At 38.6% G+C, this 19,246-nt stretch overlaps 1 protein-coding gene across 6 annotated transcripts in view; it reads left to right on the top strand.

The window, feature by feature from the left end:
• CEP290 (centrosomal protein 290) overlaps positions 1 to 19,246 on the top strand; it is a 103,298-nt gene that overhangs the window by 67,890 nt on the left and 16,162 nt on the right. For all 6 annotated transcript variants that reach the window (XM_072655517.1, XM_072655520.1, XM_072655514.1 and 3 more), the window contains 8 exons: positions 2,046 to 2,245; positions 6,590 to 6,803; positions 9,565 to 9,702; positions 11,967 to 12,188; positions 12,571 to 12,684; positions 16,222 to 16,367; positions 16,722 to 16,877; positions 17,465 to 17,591. In XM_072655517.1, the coding sequence (XP_072511618.1) occupies positions 2,046 to 2,245; positions 6,590 to 6,803; positions 9,565 to 9,702; positions 11,967 to 12,188; positions 12,571 to 12,684; positions 16,222 to 16,367; positions 16,722 to 16,877; positions 17,465 to 17,591 (1,317 nt within the window). The remainder of the gene's footprint in view (positions 1 to 2,045; positions 2,246 to 6,589; positions 6,804 to 9,564; positions 9,703 to 11,966; positions 12,189 to 12,570; positions 12,685 to 16,221; positions 16,368 to 16,721; positions 16,878 to 17,464; positions 17,592 to 19,246) is intronic.

The following is a 19,246-nucleotide window of genomic DNA, read 5'->3' as shown; positions in this document are numbered from 1 at the left end:
TGGCTAACTCTGCTTTTAAGCATCCTTCTCCTCATTGGCTTTTTGGACGTCTTTTGCCATTTGAGTTAGTCTATTTTTAAGGGTGTTATTTTCTTCAACATTTTTTTGTGTCTCACTTTTCATGATTTTCTTGCATCACTCTCATTTCTTTTCCCAATTCTTGCTCCACCTCTCTTACTTGATTTTCCGAATCCTCTTTGAGCTCTTCCATGGCCTGAGACCATTGCATTGGATGCAGAAGCCTTGACTTTTTATGTCTTCCTCTAATGGTATGCATTGTTCTTCCTCATCTGAAAGGATGGAAGAAAATAGCTGTTCACCAAGGAAGTAACCTTCTATAGTCTTATTTTTTTTCCCTTTTTTGGGCATTTCCCCAGCCAGTTACTTGACTTTTTAGTCCTTTGTCAAGAGGAGGGTATACTCTAGGGACCTGTAAGTTCTTAGTTCCTCCAAGGTGGCACAATCAAGGGAGAGGAGTTTACTACTCTCCTGGTCTGCACACTGGTCTGGGAGCAACCAAACTTTTCTGCCCAGGGTCTGTGAGTACAGTTCCCTCTCCACAACCACCTCCAGCGCCACCAAGCCAGCACTCCTCCTCACCCTGGGGCCACCACTCAGGTCTGAGATGCAGATCAGCTGCTCAATTCCCCCAGCATCTTTAGGTGGAGGGCTCCAAAAATGGATGCTGTAGCTGCAGTGCCTGCTACAGCCAGACCATGTTCCCTTCTCCCCCAGGGGAAAGAGCTTTCTCACTCACCTTTTAAGCTGTCTTTGGCATTTGTGAGGTAAGCAATCTGGGAACCGCAGCTACTGTGTGGGATTCCACCCCCTGAGGTCTGCTCTGGTCCTGTCCCTCCTGTGCTGCGCTGCCAAGGTTGGGCTGTGCTCTGCTCCAAACCCGGTGTGATAGACCTTTCCTGTCAACCTTCCAGTCTGCCTCAGGCTGGAAATCTCTTTCACTCTGCTGTTTTGTGGCTTCTGCTGCTCTAAAATTTATTTAGAGTCATTTTTTAATGTGTGTTTTATGTGCTATGGGGGAGACCTTTAACAGGTCCATCCTTCTACTCTGCCATCTTGACTGCACCCCTCAGCTGTGGTTTTATAAGTGACACAGAAATGTTGTCTATATTTTTCTCATATTGGCTTTCTTTCTTTTAAAATTAAGGATATAATACTAAGTTTTAACTTTCAGTTCTGTGCAATTTGTTTTCATACCATCCCTTGCCTATCCTTGTTATTCCCATCTACTGACCTCCAGGTGACTTTTCCTGCTTTAAATGCTCTTTTCTTTCCCTCACTGTCACTTCCAGTGATTTCTCCCACCCCACTAATAATAACTACCCTTGTAACAAGTAAGTACCATCTAATAAGAAAAATAAACAAATTGTCAGTGTCTAAAATACATACATTCCATTCTGCCTCTATCACCTACACTCCTTCTGCTGGAAAACATGAGGTTTGCTTCACCCTTAGTATTTTGATCTCATGATAGGGTCACTGCATTTCTCAAAAGTTGTTGTGTTCACTAGGTTGTTCTTATTTTGACCGGCATTGGTTTATGCAGGTCTTCATAATCTTCTCTAAGTTTTTCACATTCAGTATTAAAAGTGGAAATGAGTGAAACTTTATGATGTCCATCTTGTCATTTCTTCCATATGCATTTTGTTTGTTGAGGATGAATTAGATATATGTCTTCTTCTGGAAACTGAGGAAAAGAGCTTAGGGTGTAGCTGAATGCCCCAAAAATATACTTAAGAGGAAAAGAAGTCAAGAGACATTTTAATAGCTTGACAGCTGTTTGGAAATGTGACATAATATGGAAAATTTACCACAAGACTAAAATGTAGCATTCTCCTCTGTTGATCAGTATTTGGTATTGAGTTACTCTGTGTACATTGATGCACAGTGAGTCTGTAATTGTGTGATGAAAAGGAATGATTAAATTCAGAGTATTGTGTTTGAATAATTTGGGAAATAAAATTAAAACACATGCTTATTGATTTATATTATACATGAAAATGACTATGATTATTCATATGTCATAGGAGTTGATGAAACAGCCTACTGTACCAGTTGCTACCAGTAAGCATTTCATGCGTCTGGCAGAGATGGAGCAAACAGTTGCAGAGCAAGATAATTCTCTTTGTTCACTTTTGACCAAAATGAAGAAAATGTCACATGAAATAGACATACAAAAACAAATCACTTTAACGAAAGTCAAAGAATTCGAAAGCATCCGAGCCCGGTAAGTGTGATAAAGCAGTTGTGATTACTATTGGAATGTGCACCAGGACAGGTATTAGAAGGCCTAAGCTCGAGTCCTGCCTTGGCCAGTTACTGACTAGCTGACTTTTCCATCACTCATTTTGTTCCTTTCCTCACTCACAGAGAATCTTTTATTAGAAGAAAGAATTTTTAAACAAAAGAATAAAAAAATCAGCAAAGCCAATATAAAGAAAAAATCTCATGTTATCTGCAGTTTACCCTATCTTTAGACTGCTGATTATCCTCTCTCTTTCTTGAAGGCTATCTGACCTTCTACAACTCATATAACCAAAAAGTAGAGAGTGGTAATTCTACTTGCCCTGCCTACTTCAGAGGCTTGTTGTGATATGGTGTATGTGAAAGCATTTTGAAAACTAAAAGATCTATAAGTGTAAAACACTATTGTTATTATTGCTATCAGTATTGTTAATAGTGCATGTTAAGTGTTCTTAGAACAGATAATAGGAATTTTGAAGGAATACTCTCAGAATATATATTTTTGAAAACTCTAACCTCAAAGAAATGTATAGCTCTTCAAATCATAATGATATTAAACTAATCCAGTCTCCAGGATGATAATTGAGATCATTTATTCTGCTTTGATTAACAGGCTGTGATTTTTTTGTTTAATTTACTTTCAGGTTTCAACAATCACTTTCACAAAATCTTGAATTTAAAATTTTCTCACCATCTCTCCTCTTCCTCCAAGCCAGGACAACATGTATTCTGATTGCCCTGTCCTCCCATTTGCCCTCCCTTCTATCATCACACCGTCCCCTCCCCTGCCTTATCCCTTTCCCTTCTAATTTTCTGGTAGGGTAAGATAAATTTCTATACTCTATTGTCTATGTATCTTATTTCCTAGTAGCATATAAAAATAATTTTTAACATTCATTTTTAAAGCTTTTAGTCCCACATTCTCTCCCTTCCCCCCTCCTCATGCACCCTCGTTGAAAAGGCCAGCAATTCGATGTAGGTATACATGTGTAGTCATGGAAAATACTTCCTTAACAGCCATGTTGTGAAAGATTAACTATATTTCCCTCTGTAATATCCTGCCCTCCATTTATTCTATTCTCTCCTTTGACCTGTCCCTCTACAAAAGTGTTTGCTTCCAATTACCCCTTCCCCTAATTTGCAGTCCCTTCTATTATTTCCCCTTATCCCCTTCCCCCCCCCCCACTTTCCTGTAGGGTAAGATAAACTTCCATATCCAATAGAGTGTGTATGTTATTCCCTCCTGAAGGCAAAACTATTGAAAGGGAGGCTCAATTATTCCCTCTCATCTTTCTCTTCTTCTGTTCCATTACAAAATCTCTTTCTTGCCGCTTTCATGTGAGATGATTTACTACATTGTACCTCTCCCTTTCTCTTTCTCTTAGTACATTCCTCTCAACACTTAATTTTCTTTTTTAGGTATCTCTTTATATTCAGCTCATTCTGCGCTCTCTGCCTCTCTCTATATATGTATGCATACATACACATATATACATACATATGTATGCATATATATAGATATATGTACATGTGTGTGTATAAATATACACACACATATATTCCCTCCAACTATCCTAATCCTGAGAAAGTTCTTATGAGTTACAAATACCATCTTTCTACATAGGAATGTAAACGATTCAACTTTAATAAGTCCCTTACGGTTTCTCTTTCTTGTTTACCTTTTCATGCTTCTCTTGATTCTTGTATTTGAAAGTCAAATTTCCTATTCAGCTCTGGTCTTTTCAACAAGAATGCTTTGAGGTCCTCTGTTTCTTTGAAGCTCCATTTTTACCCCTAAAGTATTATACTCAGTTTTGCTAGGTAGATGATTCTTGGTTTTAATCTTATCTTTGACCTCTGGAATATCATATTCCAAGCCATCTGATCCCTTAGTGTAGAAGCTGCTAAATCTTGTGTTATCCTGATTGTGTTTCCTTAATACTTGAATTGTTTCTTTCTGGGTTGCTTGTAATGTTTTCTCCTTGACCTAGGAACTCTGGAATTTGGCTACAATATTTCTAGAAGTTTTCCTTTTGGGATCTCTTTCGGGAGGTGATTGGTGGATTCTTTCCATTTCTCTTTTACCCTCTGGTTCTACAGTATCAGAGTAGTTTTCCTTGATAATTTCTTGAAAGGTGATGTCTAGGCTCTTTTTTTTGATCATGACTTTCAGGTAGTCCAGTAATTTTTAAATTGTCTCTCCTGGATCCATTTTCAGGGTTAGTTGTTTTTCCAGTGAGATATTTCACATTATCTTCTATTTTTTCATTCTTTTGGTTTTGTTTTATAATTTCTTGATTTCTCATAAAGTCATTAAGCTTCCATTTGCTCCATTCAGTGAGCTTTTGGACCTTTTTTTCCATTTGACCCATTTTGCTTTTTAAGGCATTCTTCTCCTCATTGGCTTTTTGGACCTCTTTTGCCATTTGGATTAGTCTAATTTTAAAGATGTTCTTTTCTTCAGCATTTTTTCGAGTTTCCTATAGCCAGCTGTTCACCCATTCTTCATGATTTTCTTGCATCACTCTCATATCTCTTCCCAATTTTTCCTCTGCTTTTCTTACATGATTTTCAGAATCCTTTTTGAGCTCTTCCATGGCCTGAGATCAAGTCATATTTTTCTTTGAGGCTTTGGATGCAGGCGCTTTAGCTTTGTTTTCTTCTGATTGTATGCTTTGATCTTCCTTGTCACCAAGGATGTAAGAAAATTTCTTTTTACCAAGAAAGTAAGAATCTATAATCTGTTTCTTTTTCCATTGCTCATTTTCCCAGCCAATTACTTGGTTTTTGAGCTCTTTGTTATGTGGAGGGCTCCAGAAGCAGCCCCAGCTTTAGCAGTGGTTGCCACTGCCCTGGGGCCAGACCCCTCTTCCTTCTCAGCCAGGTGAGAAACCCTTCCTGTTGACCTTCGAAGGTGTCTTGAGCATTTGTATGTTGAGAAGTGTAGAAACCGCAGCTGTCCAAGCTGGCATGGCCCATGCCAAACTGCACTCCACTCCCAGCCAGGTGCAATAGACTCTTCCTGTTGATCTTCCAGATTGTCTTGGGCTGGACATTTGCTTCAGTCTGTCATTTTGTGACTTCTGGTACTCTGAATTTGCTTAGAGTCATTTTTTGCAAGATTTTTGAGGAGTTTGTGGGGAGAGGTGTAGCAGGTGTCTGCTTCTCCTCTGCTTGCTTCCTCCCCTACCAACTGTGATTTTAAGGAAAATTTTTCTCCCTAACAGAAACAGAGACTTAATGGTAATTAATGATATTTGTATATCTGTGATCTTCCAGCATAAATGCTTTCCTTTTAAGAGCTATATAGTATTTTAAATCATAGAAAGTGAATCTGAATAAGGCTACTTTGTGTGTCTTTTAATTGTTACTTAAAATATAGTACCTGGCTATTTAGAAAAGAATAATTTATTTTGATTTATCCTTGTGCATTATTTAGGCCTAATAAGTAAAATAAATGTTTTGTAGTTTAAGATCCTTCTCATTTCCATTTAAAATACTTCTTTCAAATTCTACTAACCTTCATATTTATATTAGTGGTAAATACAGTTAGATATGGTGTGTTATCACATGCATTGGACTTTTGATGTTTATTCATTGAACTTGTGTGAATATTTAGAACAAATCAAGCTAAAGTTAGTTCTATCACTCCTTCCCCCACCTCCCCTCACCCCCAATTTTAGGAATCAGAATAATTGCCTAAGTATTTTCCTTTGTATACTTTTTTTTTTAGGTAGGCTTAATTGTGCATACTAGAATTAGACACAATAAAAAGACTGTTTATCTCCTTTTCACATTCAGTTGCAATAACTATTTATTTAATTTGGTAATAGAGTTTTTGGAAACTTAAAACTTTTAGTAGAATTTATTATTTAGTAATACCCTTATATTTTTCCCATTGTAATGAATAAATCCTATTGTAATTTAATAAAATGTAGAAAACTTTGTCATTGGAGCAAAGTTGGCATCAAACTGAATTTAATTGTTGAAGCTTGTGAGAATATTTATGACCACTATGGTCTTTGTTTATCATAGACCATGTTACTTGAGTAACAGAATTGCCTGGTGTCGCGTGAACTTGGAGAAGCAGAGCCCCTTCACTTATCTTCTTAAAGAAGGATTTCCTGAAATGGAAGATTATTCAGTATTTACTGTTCTGTTCAAGTTTTGGGATTTTATACTACTTGACTTCTCCTTTTCCCTTTGTGATGTATTCAAAGAGACTTTCTGGCCACTGAAGGAGTGTCTATCCCAGAAAATGTTCATTCTAGCAAAATTAAGCTCATTTGAGCGCTCCATTAAATGCATGCTTGTTTGCTTGTTCCAGCCTTGAAGAAAATCATGCAGAAGTTGTGAAAAAACTCCATGCTGAGATAGAGGACTTAAAATATTCCATGTCCCAGACAGAGAAGGAGTTGCAGTACTTTAAATCTGAAGTCCAGGTTCAGAAAGAAGCCAACGCCAGAGCTCCAACAGCCACCATGAAAAATCTCGTGGAACGACTTAAGGGCCAGTTGGCTTTGAAGGAGAAACAGCAAAAAGTAAGTGTTCAGCAACAGTTACTAATGCAAGAGAGTGTGTGGCGTGTCGCTGTGATGTAGAGAGCAGTGCTGAAGTATTTGCGTCACATATTCCAGCATTTTGTTTTGGTTAGAGAGAGATTCTTGATAACCTGTTCATTGCTCAGCCCTGGAAAATGTGTCCTTTACTAAGAATTCCCTTCAATTACACTTGACCCTCTGAAAACCTGCTGTGCCTCATGTGAGCATGTCACATGTCCTTAGTAACCTGTGAGAAGGGAGAGGTAGAGTGAGTGATGAGGCCAGGTCCCCAGTCTGGGTGAGTGTGGCCTTTGACCCTTGATCCCCCTCATCTTGACCCCTTCTCACTACGTCCTCCTCTTTCCTGTCTGACCACTCTTGAAATTTCCTTTGCTAGGTCTTCATCCAGGTCATGCTTGCTCAATGGTTGTTCTCCAAGGCTTTATCCTGGGCCAGCTTCTCTTCCCTCCCCTCTCCTCCCCTCCCCTCCCCTCCCCTCTCCTCCCCTCTTCTCTCCCCCTCTCTCTTTCCCTCTCTTCTCTCTCTGTACTGTTTTACTTGATGATCTCATCAGTTCTCATAGACTCAGTTATCTCTATACTGATGATTCTCAGATTTTCTATCCTGAATCCTCTCTTACTTGAATGACACATGATGTAGCTATCTTAAATTCAGTGTGTTCAAAACTGAATTCATTTTCTGCCTCCCTCTAACCCTCCTTTCTTCCTAACTTCCCTGTTACTGTGAAGGGTACCACACTCCCAGTAACCCAGACTCTTAACTCAGGTGTCATTCTTAACTCATCATTCTCTCTCATCCACTATATTCAGTTTCCAAGTCCTGTCATTTCTGCCTTAATAACACCTCTAGTATAGATATCTTTCTCTCCTCTGCTCCTGCCACCATCCTGAGGCAGACCCTCATCACTTCTCACCTAGCCCACTGCCACAGCCTCCTGACTATTCTTCTCGTCCTACATCTCTCCCCACTCCGATCCATCCTCTGTTCAGCTGTCAGAGAGATCTTCCTGAAGCTCAAGCCTGACCATGTCCCTCCACTATTCAGTAAACTCCAGTGACTCCCTGTTCCTTCTAGGAATATAGAATATAAAATTCTCTCTTTGACTTGTAAAGCCCTTCATACCCTTCCAGGCTTGTAAATCTTCAATTCTTTTGACATATTCTACAGTTCCATCCAAGTACACCAGACTTACTGATATTTCTCACACTGGACACTCTGTTTCTTGACTTTTTTGTCTTTTCATTGACTTTCTCCATGCCTTGAATTCTCTCCCTTCTTATTCCTATCTCCTGACTTCCTTTAAGACATAGCTAAAATTCCATCTTTTGCAGGAAGCCTTTCCCATTCTCTCTTAATCTAGTGCCTTTCCTCAGAGATTGTATCAAAATTGTCCTGTTTGGAGCTTATTCTTCCAGAAATTCTTGCTTGTTGTCTCCCTCATTAGACTATGAGCTTCCTGAGGGCATATAATATTTTTACTTTTCTTTGTGTCCACCAAGTTTAGAATATGTCCTGGTACAAACAGACACATGAGAAATGCTTGTTGAATTGACTTTGACATTGTCTTCTCATACTGGCAGATATGATTGCTGAACCATCAGGGGGGGTCTTTGGAAAATTCTAGAAAATGGAAGAGGTACCGCAGGATCGGAGGACAGATGCCTGGAGGGACAAATTTCCTTCTTGTCATAGGATTTATGATTCAGAGGATCACAGATTTAGAACTAGAATGGACTTTAGAGGCCATTTATCTTCCCCCCCCCCCCCTTTTTTAGAGGAGAAAACTGGGATAAAGTATGTTATAGGTAGGAAGTAACAGTCAGGATTTGAATTCAGTTCCTGTGGTTCCAAATGCATTGGGATAATCCCATTCCTTCTCATATAGTCATGACTGATCAGCTTATGTTCAGTGCTCCAGAGCACCTGATTGCAGAATGCTTGGGGTCTTTAGCTCTTCATTTGTCTGGAAACTCAGTCCCAAATCATTTAACTTCCTGCTGCAGATTCGAGAACAGTCCCTTTAACATCTAAATCTCCCACCCCCAAAGTTAATCTTATCTCTCTTCGTCTTTTCTTTCAGCTTCTCTATAGTTTTGTAGAATTCTCTTTGTAAACTTCTTCTCCAAAGAGTTCCTCCTAAAAAAAAAGAAACCAAAAAACGTAAGGCATTTCTCATAAGAAAGTCACTCCTCCCATTCTGTCTCCCATGTTTTCCTCATCCAGACTCATGGGTTGGGGTGACACCCATGCACGGACCCCACAGGGCAAGGGGCTTCCCTTGAAGACGTTTCTCAAGCACCGTGCTCAGCTCTCAGCACAGACACTTTCTGCAATGTCAGATTCAAGTTCTCCAAGTTCTTCATCCTGTCTGAACTTCTGAACTCCTGGGGCTCTGTTCTCAGGAAATGGTGTACATGGGCATTGAGCAAGGGCTGAAATAGAGGTGCCGTCAGCTCCCTTCAGGTTCTCAGACTCTGTAATTTAGAATGATTACTTTAGAAAGGGGGTTTGAGCCTGTACCAGGAGAGGCTGAGCTTACACCGGTAGGATCAGGGAGCTGAAGTACTGAGAGAGATCCATGCGTTCGTATGTGTATATGTACGTTTTACCAAAGCCCTTCTCTCTTGGATCGTACTAGAAATTCATTTCTTGTGTATGAGTGTGTGTTTGTATTTAGCAATTTTTCATATCAAATCCTTATTTTATGAGATGCTTTTTTTACGAACTTGAATCTCCCTAGGCCCTCAGTCGAGCACTTTTGGAGCTCCGGGCCGAGATGACAGCTGCTGCTGAAGAACGCATCATTCTTTCCGCATCCCAGAAAGAGGCAGATCTCAATGTTCAGCAGCTTGTTGACCGCCACACTAGAGATCTCCAGGTGAGCACCAGTGACTTAGGGCATCTGTTTGTGAACTGCCTATGAATTCTCTTGAAAGACAGTTTATTTCAGTGTATGTGCAGTATAATATGTACATTTGATAGCACATTTTTTATGGCAGAAAATTTCATTCTCTGTGGCATACAGGTATTTATTATGTGATAAGTCAAATTATGAGTTGTAGTATAGGGCATAAAGTATGAGAGGATGATCAAGCTATTTGAAAATGAAAAAAGATAATTTTCAAATCTTACCCAGGGCTCACAAATGCTCTGTTTGAAAATACCTTGACAAAAAAAAAAAATCTGCCTGCAGATGCCTTCCAGTGGCTGAGGTCTTCAAATCTGAGGTCTATTTCTGGGTAACATCTCTAGCAAACTGGCTAACTGCTAGAACAGGGGAATTGGAAATTGGAAGCTTCTAAAGTGGTAGTAGGTTGTGTATCTGAGGTTAGTGGGGTGGCCCTTGCCATTTTCTTCAGCGAGTGAGACTAGAGGAGCCAGTTCAGACCCTGTGCCTCAATCTTACCCTGATACATTACGCTCTGTAGAACTATGGTACTTCCTTTTATCTCTGGCCTGAATTCTCCAAAGAAATGAGCTGCTTCCTATTACAGCCTTATTAAAACCTTCATTTATAATCACATGCTGTTACAAATGCACATATTTTTGGTGTATAAATAATTTAACAAATTATTCTTTTTATGGTAATTGTCTTTCCCGTGGAGGTCTGTCCATTAACCAGCTTTCTGGCCTTTCTGTATAAAGGCCAGGGAGGCATGGATGTGGGACACAACATCAAACTTGTTTGATACATTGATTAGTTTTGCTCAAATTCTTTTCTGTATTTGAGCTTGCTTTCTAGGAAAGGGTACGGAGAGAGGCATAATGGCAAATGTAGGTGATGTAAAAACAAAAGCTATCCATAAAAAATCCTTGAAACAGTAGCTCAGTGTTTGATAAATTCAGGACCATAACTAGCTGGAGAAGACCAGTTTTTTGACAGGAAATTTTTAGGAAAACTAGAAAGCAGTTTGACAGAAATTAGTTTTAGACCAACAGCCTATCAACAGACCAACAGACCAATAGCATAGGAAGCACAATAAATAGATAAAGAAACTTAATGTTAAAGGTTACATCATTTAAAAAAATAGAAAAGAGCAAGGTAATCATTCACCACTATAACTAAAAGGATAATGCTTAACTAAAGAAGAAGACAGATTATCATAAAAGGCAAAATACACCATTTCAGTTACATGTAATTAAACTTTTGCTTGATTGAAATTGATGAAAAAGAATAAAAAGAAACTGTTGAATAATTTCACTGATATAAGTTCAGTATCAAAGCTTAGGAAATTGACATAAACATATAAGAGGTAATACCTCAATACATCAAGAAATGATTTTCCAAAGAAGTGAAAAGAATAAATGACTCAGGAAATATCCCAAATCAATCATAAAAAGGGATTGCAAATGAAAACAACTGAGGTTTCCATTCCCTGAAATTATTGACAAAAAAACTGAAGCAGTTGTCACACAAAAGCTTGAGGAGGAGTGGAAGGACTCTTGGTAGAAGGATGACTTGGTTCAGCCATTCTAGATGCTGATTTAAAATGATGTAAGAAAAGGGACTAAACTGTTTGTATCTTTGACCTATAGTCTCCCTACTGGACAGATAACCCTAGGAGTTCAGGCAGAGAAACCAGCACCACGTGTGTAACATAACAGCTGTCTGTATGTAACAAAGAATTGGAAAGAAAGTAGATGCCCCAAAAGTGGGGAATGGCTGAAGAAAACTAGTACGTAAATGTAATTGATTATCATAGTGTGATAAGAAATGATGCGTGTAAGGAATTTAGAACGATGAGACATTTATATGAATTGTTGCAGTGAAATAAGTTGCCTCAAAAGATTAGTATATATAATGACTACAATAGTATGAAATGAGAAGGCCACAGCGGAACCAAGATGTTAGCTGTGGAAAGCTTGTCATGTTGGTTCTGGGGAACAGATGGTAAAACTCATTTCCCCAAAAGCAAAAGACTAAAGACTTTTAAGAAAGACTAAAATGTATATTGTGTGTATTGTTAGACATCATAGCTGTCTCAGGTGTCTGTTCTATTTTTAGAGAAAGTTCAGTTTGGAATGTGTGTGATCAAGTGGTTTTTGCAGAAAGAATGATATAAAGCTAGAATTTATCATTGCCTTATTTTGCAAAAAAAAAATTTCTAAACAGAATATTTCCCTTTCCCTGCCTTGTAAAAGGTTCGTATAGAAGATTTAAGTGAAAGTCTCCTAAAATGTAAAGAAGCTCTGACAATGAGTAGAAGCAGAGAGGACTCGTTGAGTAATCAGCTGCACGACTTGAACAGTGAAATGCAGAAAAAACAGAAAGCTTACAACAAAATACTTAGAGAAAAAGAAGAATTAGAGAAAGAAAATGAAGAACTGAAGAAGCGAGTTAAAAGGTTAACCTGTGGTTTGCAGGTAAAGATTTTTCGTGTGTGTAAGATTTTGGCCTTTAATTTGCCATTAATGTAGTGGTAGAGCAGATTTGTATATAACATTTTGCTTCGACATGTCATTATTGAATCTCTACCTGCTTAATAAAACTGGTTATCAGATCTGTCTGGTCATAGCAGCTATCGACCAAGTGACTTAGAATCAGAATAACAGTACAGTATGCCTGTTTCTTACTGAGGGGCAGAAAATTATACTTGGTAGTGCACATGCATTATATAGTATTTCCTAACAGGTATTTTTATTAGGTGTAAAAATGTCTTCAAAACATTTCCCATTTTAGTCAATCAAATAATGAAATAAAATGTGAGGTAACTTTTCTTATTATGGGAAATGTTTTACTTTTCAGAGCAAACCTCCTGTAGATAACAAACAGAGCGTTATAGATGAACTTCAGAAGAAAATTAAAACTTTAGAAAGTCAACTGGAAAAATTTAGTGGTGAAGCAGAAACAAAAGAAAAGGTATGTAAACAGTGGCTCCTCATTATTGTTTAAACGGTCCTATAGTGTTCTTGATTAACTAAATTGCTCTATCAGTCAACCAATGTATTGATTGCCTGCTAGGTATTCAGACCTGTGCTGGACTCTTTGTATGATATAAAAATATATGAGACTGATCCCTTGATAGCTTAGGCCTAGTTAGAAAAACCCTATCCCCACATAAGAGACAGAAAACTCAGCCGTGTTATGTGACACTGAAACCAGTACAGAAGGCATGGAATACGCAGACCACACTCAGACTGGGCTTTTAAAGATAAGTAACTTTGATAGCAGAGGAAAGAAGAGCATTCCCAGTGGTCAGGCAGTCAGTCTGTGTTTGTCCTTCGTTTTCGAAGAGGACCATGACATGAGAGAAATGATGAAGGGCTATGCAAGGTCACCAGCTTCACTTTCCCCTCCTGAGCCATCTGGATCCAGATATTCATCAAGATGACAGGAGACCTTGGCCAATTCAGGTACTCAGAGTACCATTTAGGCAGTTAACATTTATTAAATGCCTACTGTGTGCCAGGCACTGTGCTTATACTGGAGATGCAAAAAGAGGCAAAAGATAGTCCCTGCCCTCAAGGACTTCACAATCTAATGGAGAGACAGCATGCAAACAAATATGTACACAGCCTGTATACGAGATAACGTGTTGTCACTGTTTGGTCGTTTTTGACTCTTCATGACTTCATTTAAGGTATTCTTGGCAAAGGTACTGGAGTGGTCTATCATTTCCTTCTCTAGCTCATTTTACAGATGAGGAATAGGGGCAAATAGAGTTAAGTGACTTGCCCAGGCTCACATAGCTAGGAAGTGTCTGAGGCTGGATTTGAACTCAGGAAGATTCCTGATTTCAGGCCTGGCACTCTATGCACTAGGGTGCCACCTAGCTGCCCACAGGATAAGTAGAAAATAATAATTCTAGAAGGCACTAGAAATTAAAAGGCATTAGAAAGGCTTCCTTTAGAAGATGTTGTTTGCTCTTCTTTCTTGAAGAGGACCATGACATCAGGAAGGTGATGGCATGACTTATAAATGAATCTGTGCAAGGTCACCAGCCTCACACTCTCCTCCAGAGCCGTCTATGCCCAATGGTCAGATGTAGATCAGGACAACTGGAGATGGCCCCCTTTAGAAGATGAGGTTTTAGTTGAGACTAAACAGAAGGTAGGGAAGCCAGTAGATGGAGATGAGGAGGGACAGCATGTCAGGTATGGGGGACAGCCAGAGAAAATGCCAAGAGCTGAGAGGTAAAGGGTCTGTTTTGTGGAACAGCTAGGAGACAGGTGTCACTGGATCAAAGAGTGTGTGTTGGGGATAAACTGTAAGAAGACTGGGAAAGTAGTAGGGGGCCAGATTATGAAGAGCTTTGAATGCCAAATATAACTCTTTGTATTTGCTCCTAGAGGCAATAGGGAGTCACAAGTTTATTGAGTATTAGAGTGACGTGGGCCAACCTGCCTGGTGATAGAGCATGAACAGAAGAGGAGACAGACAACTTGAGAAAGCATAGGTAGAAATTGAACTACCTGGACACAAATTCTAGCTCTGTCACTAACTTGATTGTGATTCACTATACATATATGTGTATGTGTAGGTATATGTGTATATGTATATATTATATATATGTATTGTGATAATAATAATGTTGTGAGCTCACATTCTTCATCACACCTGTGTGAGGCAAGTAATATGGACATTGTTATCTCCATTTCACAGGTGAGAAAACTGAGGTTCAGTGGTATTAGCTCTCTTATGGTCTTGTGGCTTTTAAGTATCTGGTTCTGACTCTGCTTTTCCCACCATTTTACTCTTTTTATGGACTTGTCATTGGAGAAGTGGGTAGAAAGGGCAGCAGCAGAAGAGTTTATGGAAGGTCTTAAGAGTCCGGTAGAGAAGTTTGGACTTAATGCATAGGGAGAAACAGGTGTTTTCTGAAGAGTAGTTAGGCTCCAGGCAGGCTTGATGGGTTGGAAATGGATGTCAACCAGTCAGGGAGATCCAAGTTCATGGTTTGATGAAGATTTGAATTGGGGTGGCAGCAACGTGAATGGAGAGGATCGAGCAGATCCAAGGGACATTTAAAAGCAAGAAATGACAGGTCTTGATGATTAGAGGGTGACTGCAAAGGGGAAGAGAGTTGTAGCACTGTCTTTTAAGAAAATACACTTATTTAGGAACTGAAATGAGGAAGTGCAGTGGAGTGCTTTTGGGTGAAGATGAACGCAGGTAGAAATAGAAATGATACTGCCTTTGGAGTACACTGTATTGAAGGAAAGAAGTGAGTTTGGGAAACAGATCAGAAGTCTATTGAAGATGTAATGTAGTAGTGATAAGGGACTTCAGTTTTCCAGATGGTTGATCAAGCTCACTTTCTGTCAAAAGCAAAACAGGTAATAATTTTCTGACATGCCTTAATAATAATTTCTTTCCTCAAGAGGCATAGGAACCATACAAAGAAGTTTTATTCTAGGTCTGACTCTCATCAATGGGAAGGAGCTGGTTTAAGGGTTGGGAATGAAAGGAACATTGTGGGGAGCATTGGATTCATCTTAAAGTGTTTCTAGTTTAATATGTGCCATGGATTTGCAGGGAGCAGATTTCATAGGGTGCAGGAGCATAGGAAGGATCTTAAGGACAAAAATTCTCCAGGGCATGTCAGCCCATTAGGAATAGAAAACTCATGAAATCCTAAAGTTGCAAAGAGAAACAATTCCAGTGAGGAAGAAAAAGCTGATTTGTTTGAACAGATCAGTGGCATTGCACTAACCAGGTGGGAATTTAAAAATACTTGTTCACAAAGTGGAAGCAAGGGGAGGTAAGAGGATGGATTCAGAACCATTGTGGGATCTTACAGGAATATTCTAAGGAGTACTGAAGCTCAGAATGAGTGGAAGGGGAAGGAAGGGAACCATGGGCTTTCTGCTGTCTTGGAGGAAGGGACAGGACCTCTGGTAGGAATGAATCAGGTGATGAAGATGGACAGCAGAGAAGTCCAAGCTGCTTGGTATTATACTTTGCTTATTTTTTCTTTGCCAAATGAAATGATCTTTGTGCTAGAAAGAATAGAACAGAAATGATTCATGGAGAGTTGTTGGCCCAGGTAAATAAGGAGATAGCAAGAGCACCTCAGTACCCTTGGAGAACTCACATCACCTGATCCAGCAGGTTCTTATACTTGGACTCTGAAGGAACTGCCTGATCCATGGATGTGCATGCCCAGTCAGCAGCTTTTCACAGGTCGTGAGGTCTGCTGCAGAACTGAAGGACAAACATTGTCTTAGATGTGATAAAAAAAAAAACAACAACAACAAGGAACAACATATGTAAACAATGTTGATTGATTAACCAAGCTTTTCTGTGTATCAACACATTTATTGATTGCCTACATCCTCACATCTGTGCCATGTGCATGTGGATTAAAGTGATACCTTCATGTCATCGCTTTTGTCAGCCTTATCACAGCGTGTAAATAAGAGCTATTATCATTCTTTTTCTGTTCTTACTCTACAGAGCTGTCAAGAAGAATTAATTCGATGGGAAGAAGGTAAAAAATGGCAGGCTAAAACTCAAGGGATGCGAAACAAATTGAAAGAAAAAGAAAAAGAAGTAGATACTCTAACCAAACAGTTGAATACTTTAAAAGAGCTTTTGGCGAAGTAAGTTTGAATTTATTTCTGAACCTCACTACATGAAAAGAAAAATCTCTTTTTAATGAATTTAAAGCAACAGTATAACTTTAATGTATTTAAAAATAGATATAATCTGTATCATTAGTTTTGATTGTTATCTATAGTTTGGTTCATCTTGTTCTTAAAAATGTGTTATGAATGTTTATATAAGAATTATGTGAATGGTGTTTCTAGTTTTTAATAAATTTTAATAAGTTAATTCAAATTAAATATGGCTTTTGATATGTTCCAAGTGTATATATAAGTATAAAATAGATAGATGAGCCAACCAGAGTATATCTTATGTTATTAATAATGAATGATATATATTAAATTTCACAGGTCTGATAAAGATAAAATCACATTACAAAAGAAACTAAAATCAAGTGGTGTGACTGCTGATCGTGTCATGGGAGCACATGCTTCAGATTTAGAAAAAGAATTAGAAGAACTTCGAAAAACTAATATTGAACTAGAGAATGAAATAGGTTATATGAGGTAAGATATTTTAAGGAAGACTGCTGTTAAATGAAGTACAAAAATTTAAAATATGTTTATCTGCTTTGTGTTAAAATGACGATTTCATTCCAAATCCATTCAGAATACTAGAACTGCAGAATTAGAAGGGGCCTTAGAGGTCTTCTAGAGGTCCTACTTAAAAGCACAATACTATTAACTGACATTTCTATTGTACTTTAAAGTTTACAATTAAGAAACCTTTCCCTCATCACATGTATTCCATCCAGTGCATGAATTTATTCCACGCAGAAGTGCACTTGCCTCTCACAACTCTGTGAAGTTCACACCACAGGGTCATTTCTCATGATATGGTAGCATCCATTACATTCATGAACCACACTTTGTGTAGTCTTTCCCCTGTTGATGACCAAGTACTTTGGTTTTACTTCTTTACAACTACAAAAAATGTTGACATGAATGTTTTGGTTTATGTGGGGCTTTTCTGTCTTTGGGTTCCTCCTTGGAGTATAAGAGCATGACTTCTTAATGTAGCTGTGCTAGGTAGCCATAAAAACTATGTTTTATAGAAGGTGTAAACTTCTTTTTCTCTTTTTGACTCCTTACAGGACCCAGCAAGCTCTTCCCCGGGATTCTGTCGTAGAAGACTTACATTTACAAAATAGATATCTTCAGGATAAGCTTCGTGCTTTAGAAGAACAGATTCCTTTGAAAGATGCATTTTCTAGACCTTTAGTAAGTCTGTGATTTTATTTTATTAAATGTCAGTTGATAAAATAGGAATCATTTGCTAATATTCTATTTTGCTTAAGAATTCTGCCAACTGTCTGTTTCTTTTCTTTCATATCCATAAACTAGTTTGCAAATGAACATTGTAGCACCTGATAAATATTAATTTATGTGATTGATTGTTTCTTGCCTAGTATTGGTAAAAGGATGAGGCTCTCTATGCATTTCCATCCATTATGAATGTCTAGTGTGACTCTTACCTGCTTCTTACCATTAAAAGTGCCCTTTTCTGCCTAGAGTCAGTATGTCAGTTAAAGTAGAAAAATAGCCATCATCTTTTCCAACAAATGAACATGGTAGGTGCCTGTTTTATCTTTACAAATGAATCATGAATGTGGAATTGTTTGTGAATGTCTTAATGTAAGACATTCAGCACAGGTTTCTTTTCTATCCTTGTTTTCTTTTTCTTCTTTTCATGTTCCGTCTCGTCTTTTGCTTCAAAGCAGAGTTCAGCATGTGACATAACCACTCCCTCCTCTCTTGCCACCCACACTAGTAAACACAAGTATTTTGTCTTTCCCAAAAAGAATTTACTTGGGAACAAAAAAAATCATGTAACAGTCTTCTCAGTTAAAAACAGGAAGAAAATAGTTGGCAGTGAAAGCTTCGATGATCCACACCATCAGATAACTGGAAATGGTCTGGCCCCTTGCCGGTGCCTTGATAAAGACCCTCAGTCAGACGAGGCTCTGGCTCCCACCAGTTTAGAGCCCTCTGAGCCCAGGGAGTGCAGTCAATTGAATCCATCCAGGCAAATTGATGCTGACCTGGAAGATTCTACACCTGATTTTGAAAATGAACTAGGTGGAGAGAAGGAAGAAATGAATCATGGTTGTTACAGAAATGGAAACGGAGTCCTTGAAAATCAAGAAGAGAAAAAAGAAACAAGCAAATGTGCACAAGGAGACCCAGAAGAGTTTAGTGACCGATGTCCAGTGGATCCAGAGGATCCTCTCAGAGGAGTGGTTGAAAATGCTGAAGTGAACGATGGTGTAGATCCACACCCTGGAGAGAGGGCACAGACAGAGAATGATCCTGAGGGGATCGGATTAAGCCAGACAGCTGCTGAGGAAGTCACTCAGGTTTGGTAACAGAGGCAGCCTCTTCTTAGCAGAGATGGGTGGTATGATAACCAACTGAAGTGCACAGAATGTCTTCTTTTCACTGTTGACTTTTGATATCAAAGTAGCCAGACTTCTTTTCATGCTTGTATTTTTAACTAGTTTATATTTAACTAGTTTGTATTAGTTTGTATTTTTAACTAGTTTAACTAGTTTCCACTTGGCAGGAACTGAAATTTATTTTTAGTTGAAATTTCTAATATACTTAGCTTTTTATTTTTATGGTGTTGGTTTACTGTTCAGAAAGCAATTTGATGTCTGGAGTGGCAAAAAGAGAAAGATTGTTTTCTCTCTTCCTCTCCTCCAAAGAAAATTAGTCACTGAATGGATGAAATTCTAGATGAGCTGCCATTACAGAGAATGCCATAACAGAGGAGGGCTGTAAACAATATCAACAGTAACGTCATTACCATAGATGTGGCCGATAATTCATAGCAGCAGTGCTTTGTAGGTCTGATTATGGCAGAATTGTCCTTATCC

The sequence above is a fragment of the Notamacropus eugenii genome, chromosome 3, assembly GCF_028372415.1.
Source record: "Notamacropus eugenii isolate mMacEug1 chromosome 3, mMacEug1.pri_v2, whole genome shotgun sequence".
Taxonomy (NCBI): Eukaryota; Metazoa; Chordata; class Mammalia; order Diprotodontia; family Macropodidae; genus Notamacropus; species Notamacropus eugenii.
Note: the sequence above shows the minus strand (reverse complement) of the source record. Positions and strands in the feature narration are given on the sequence as shown.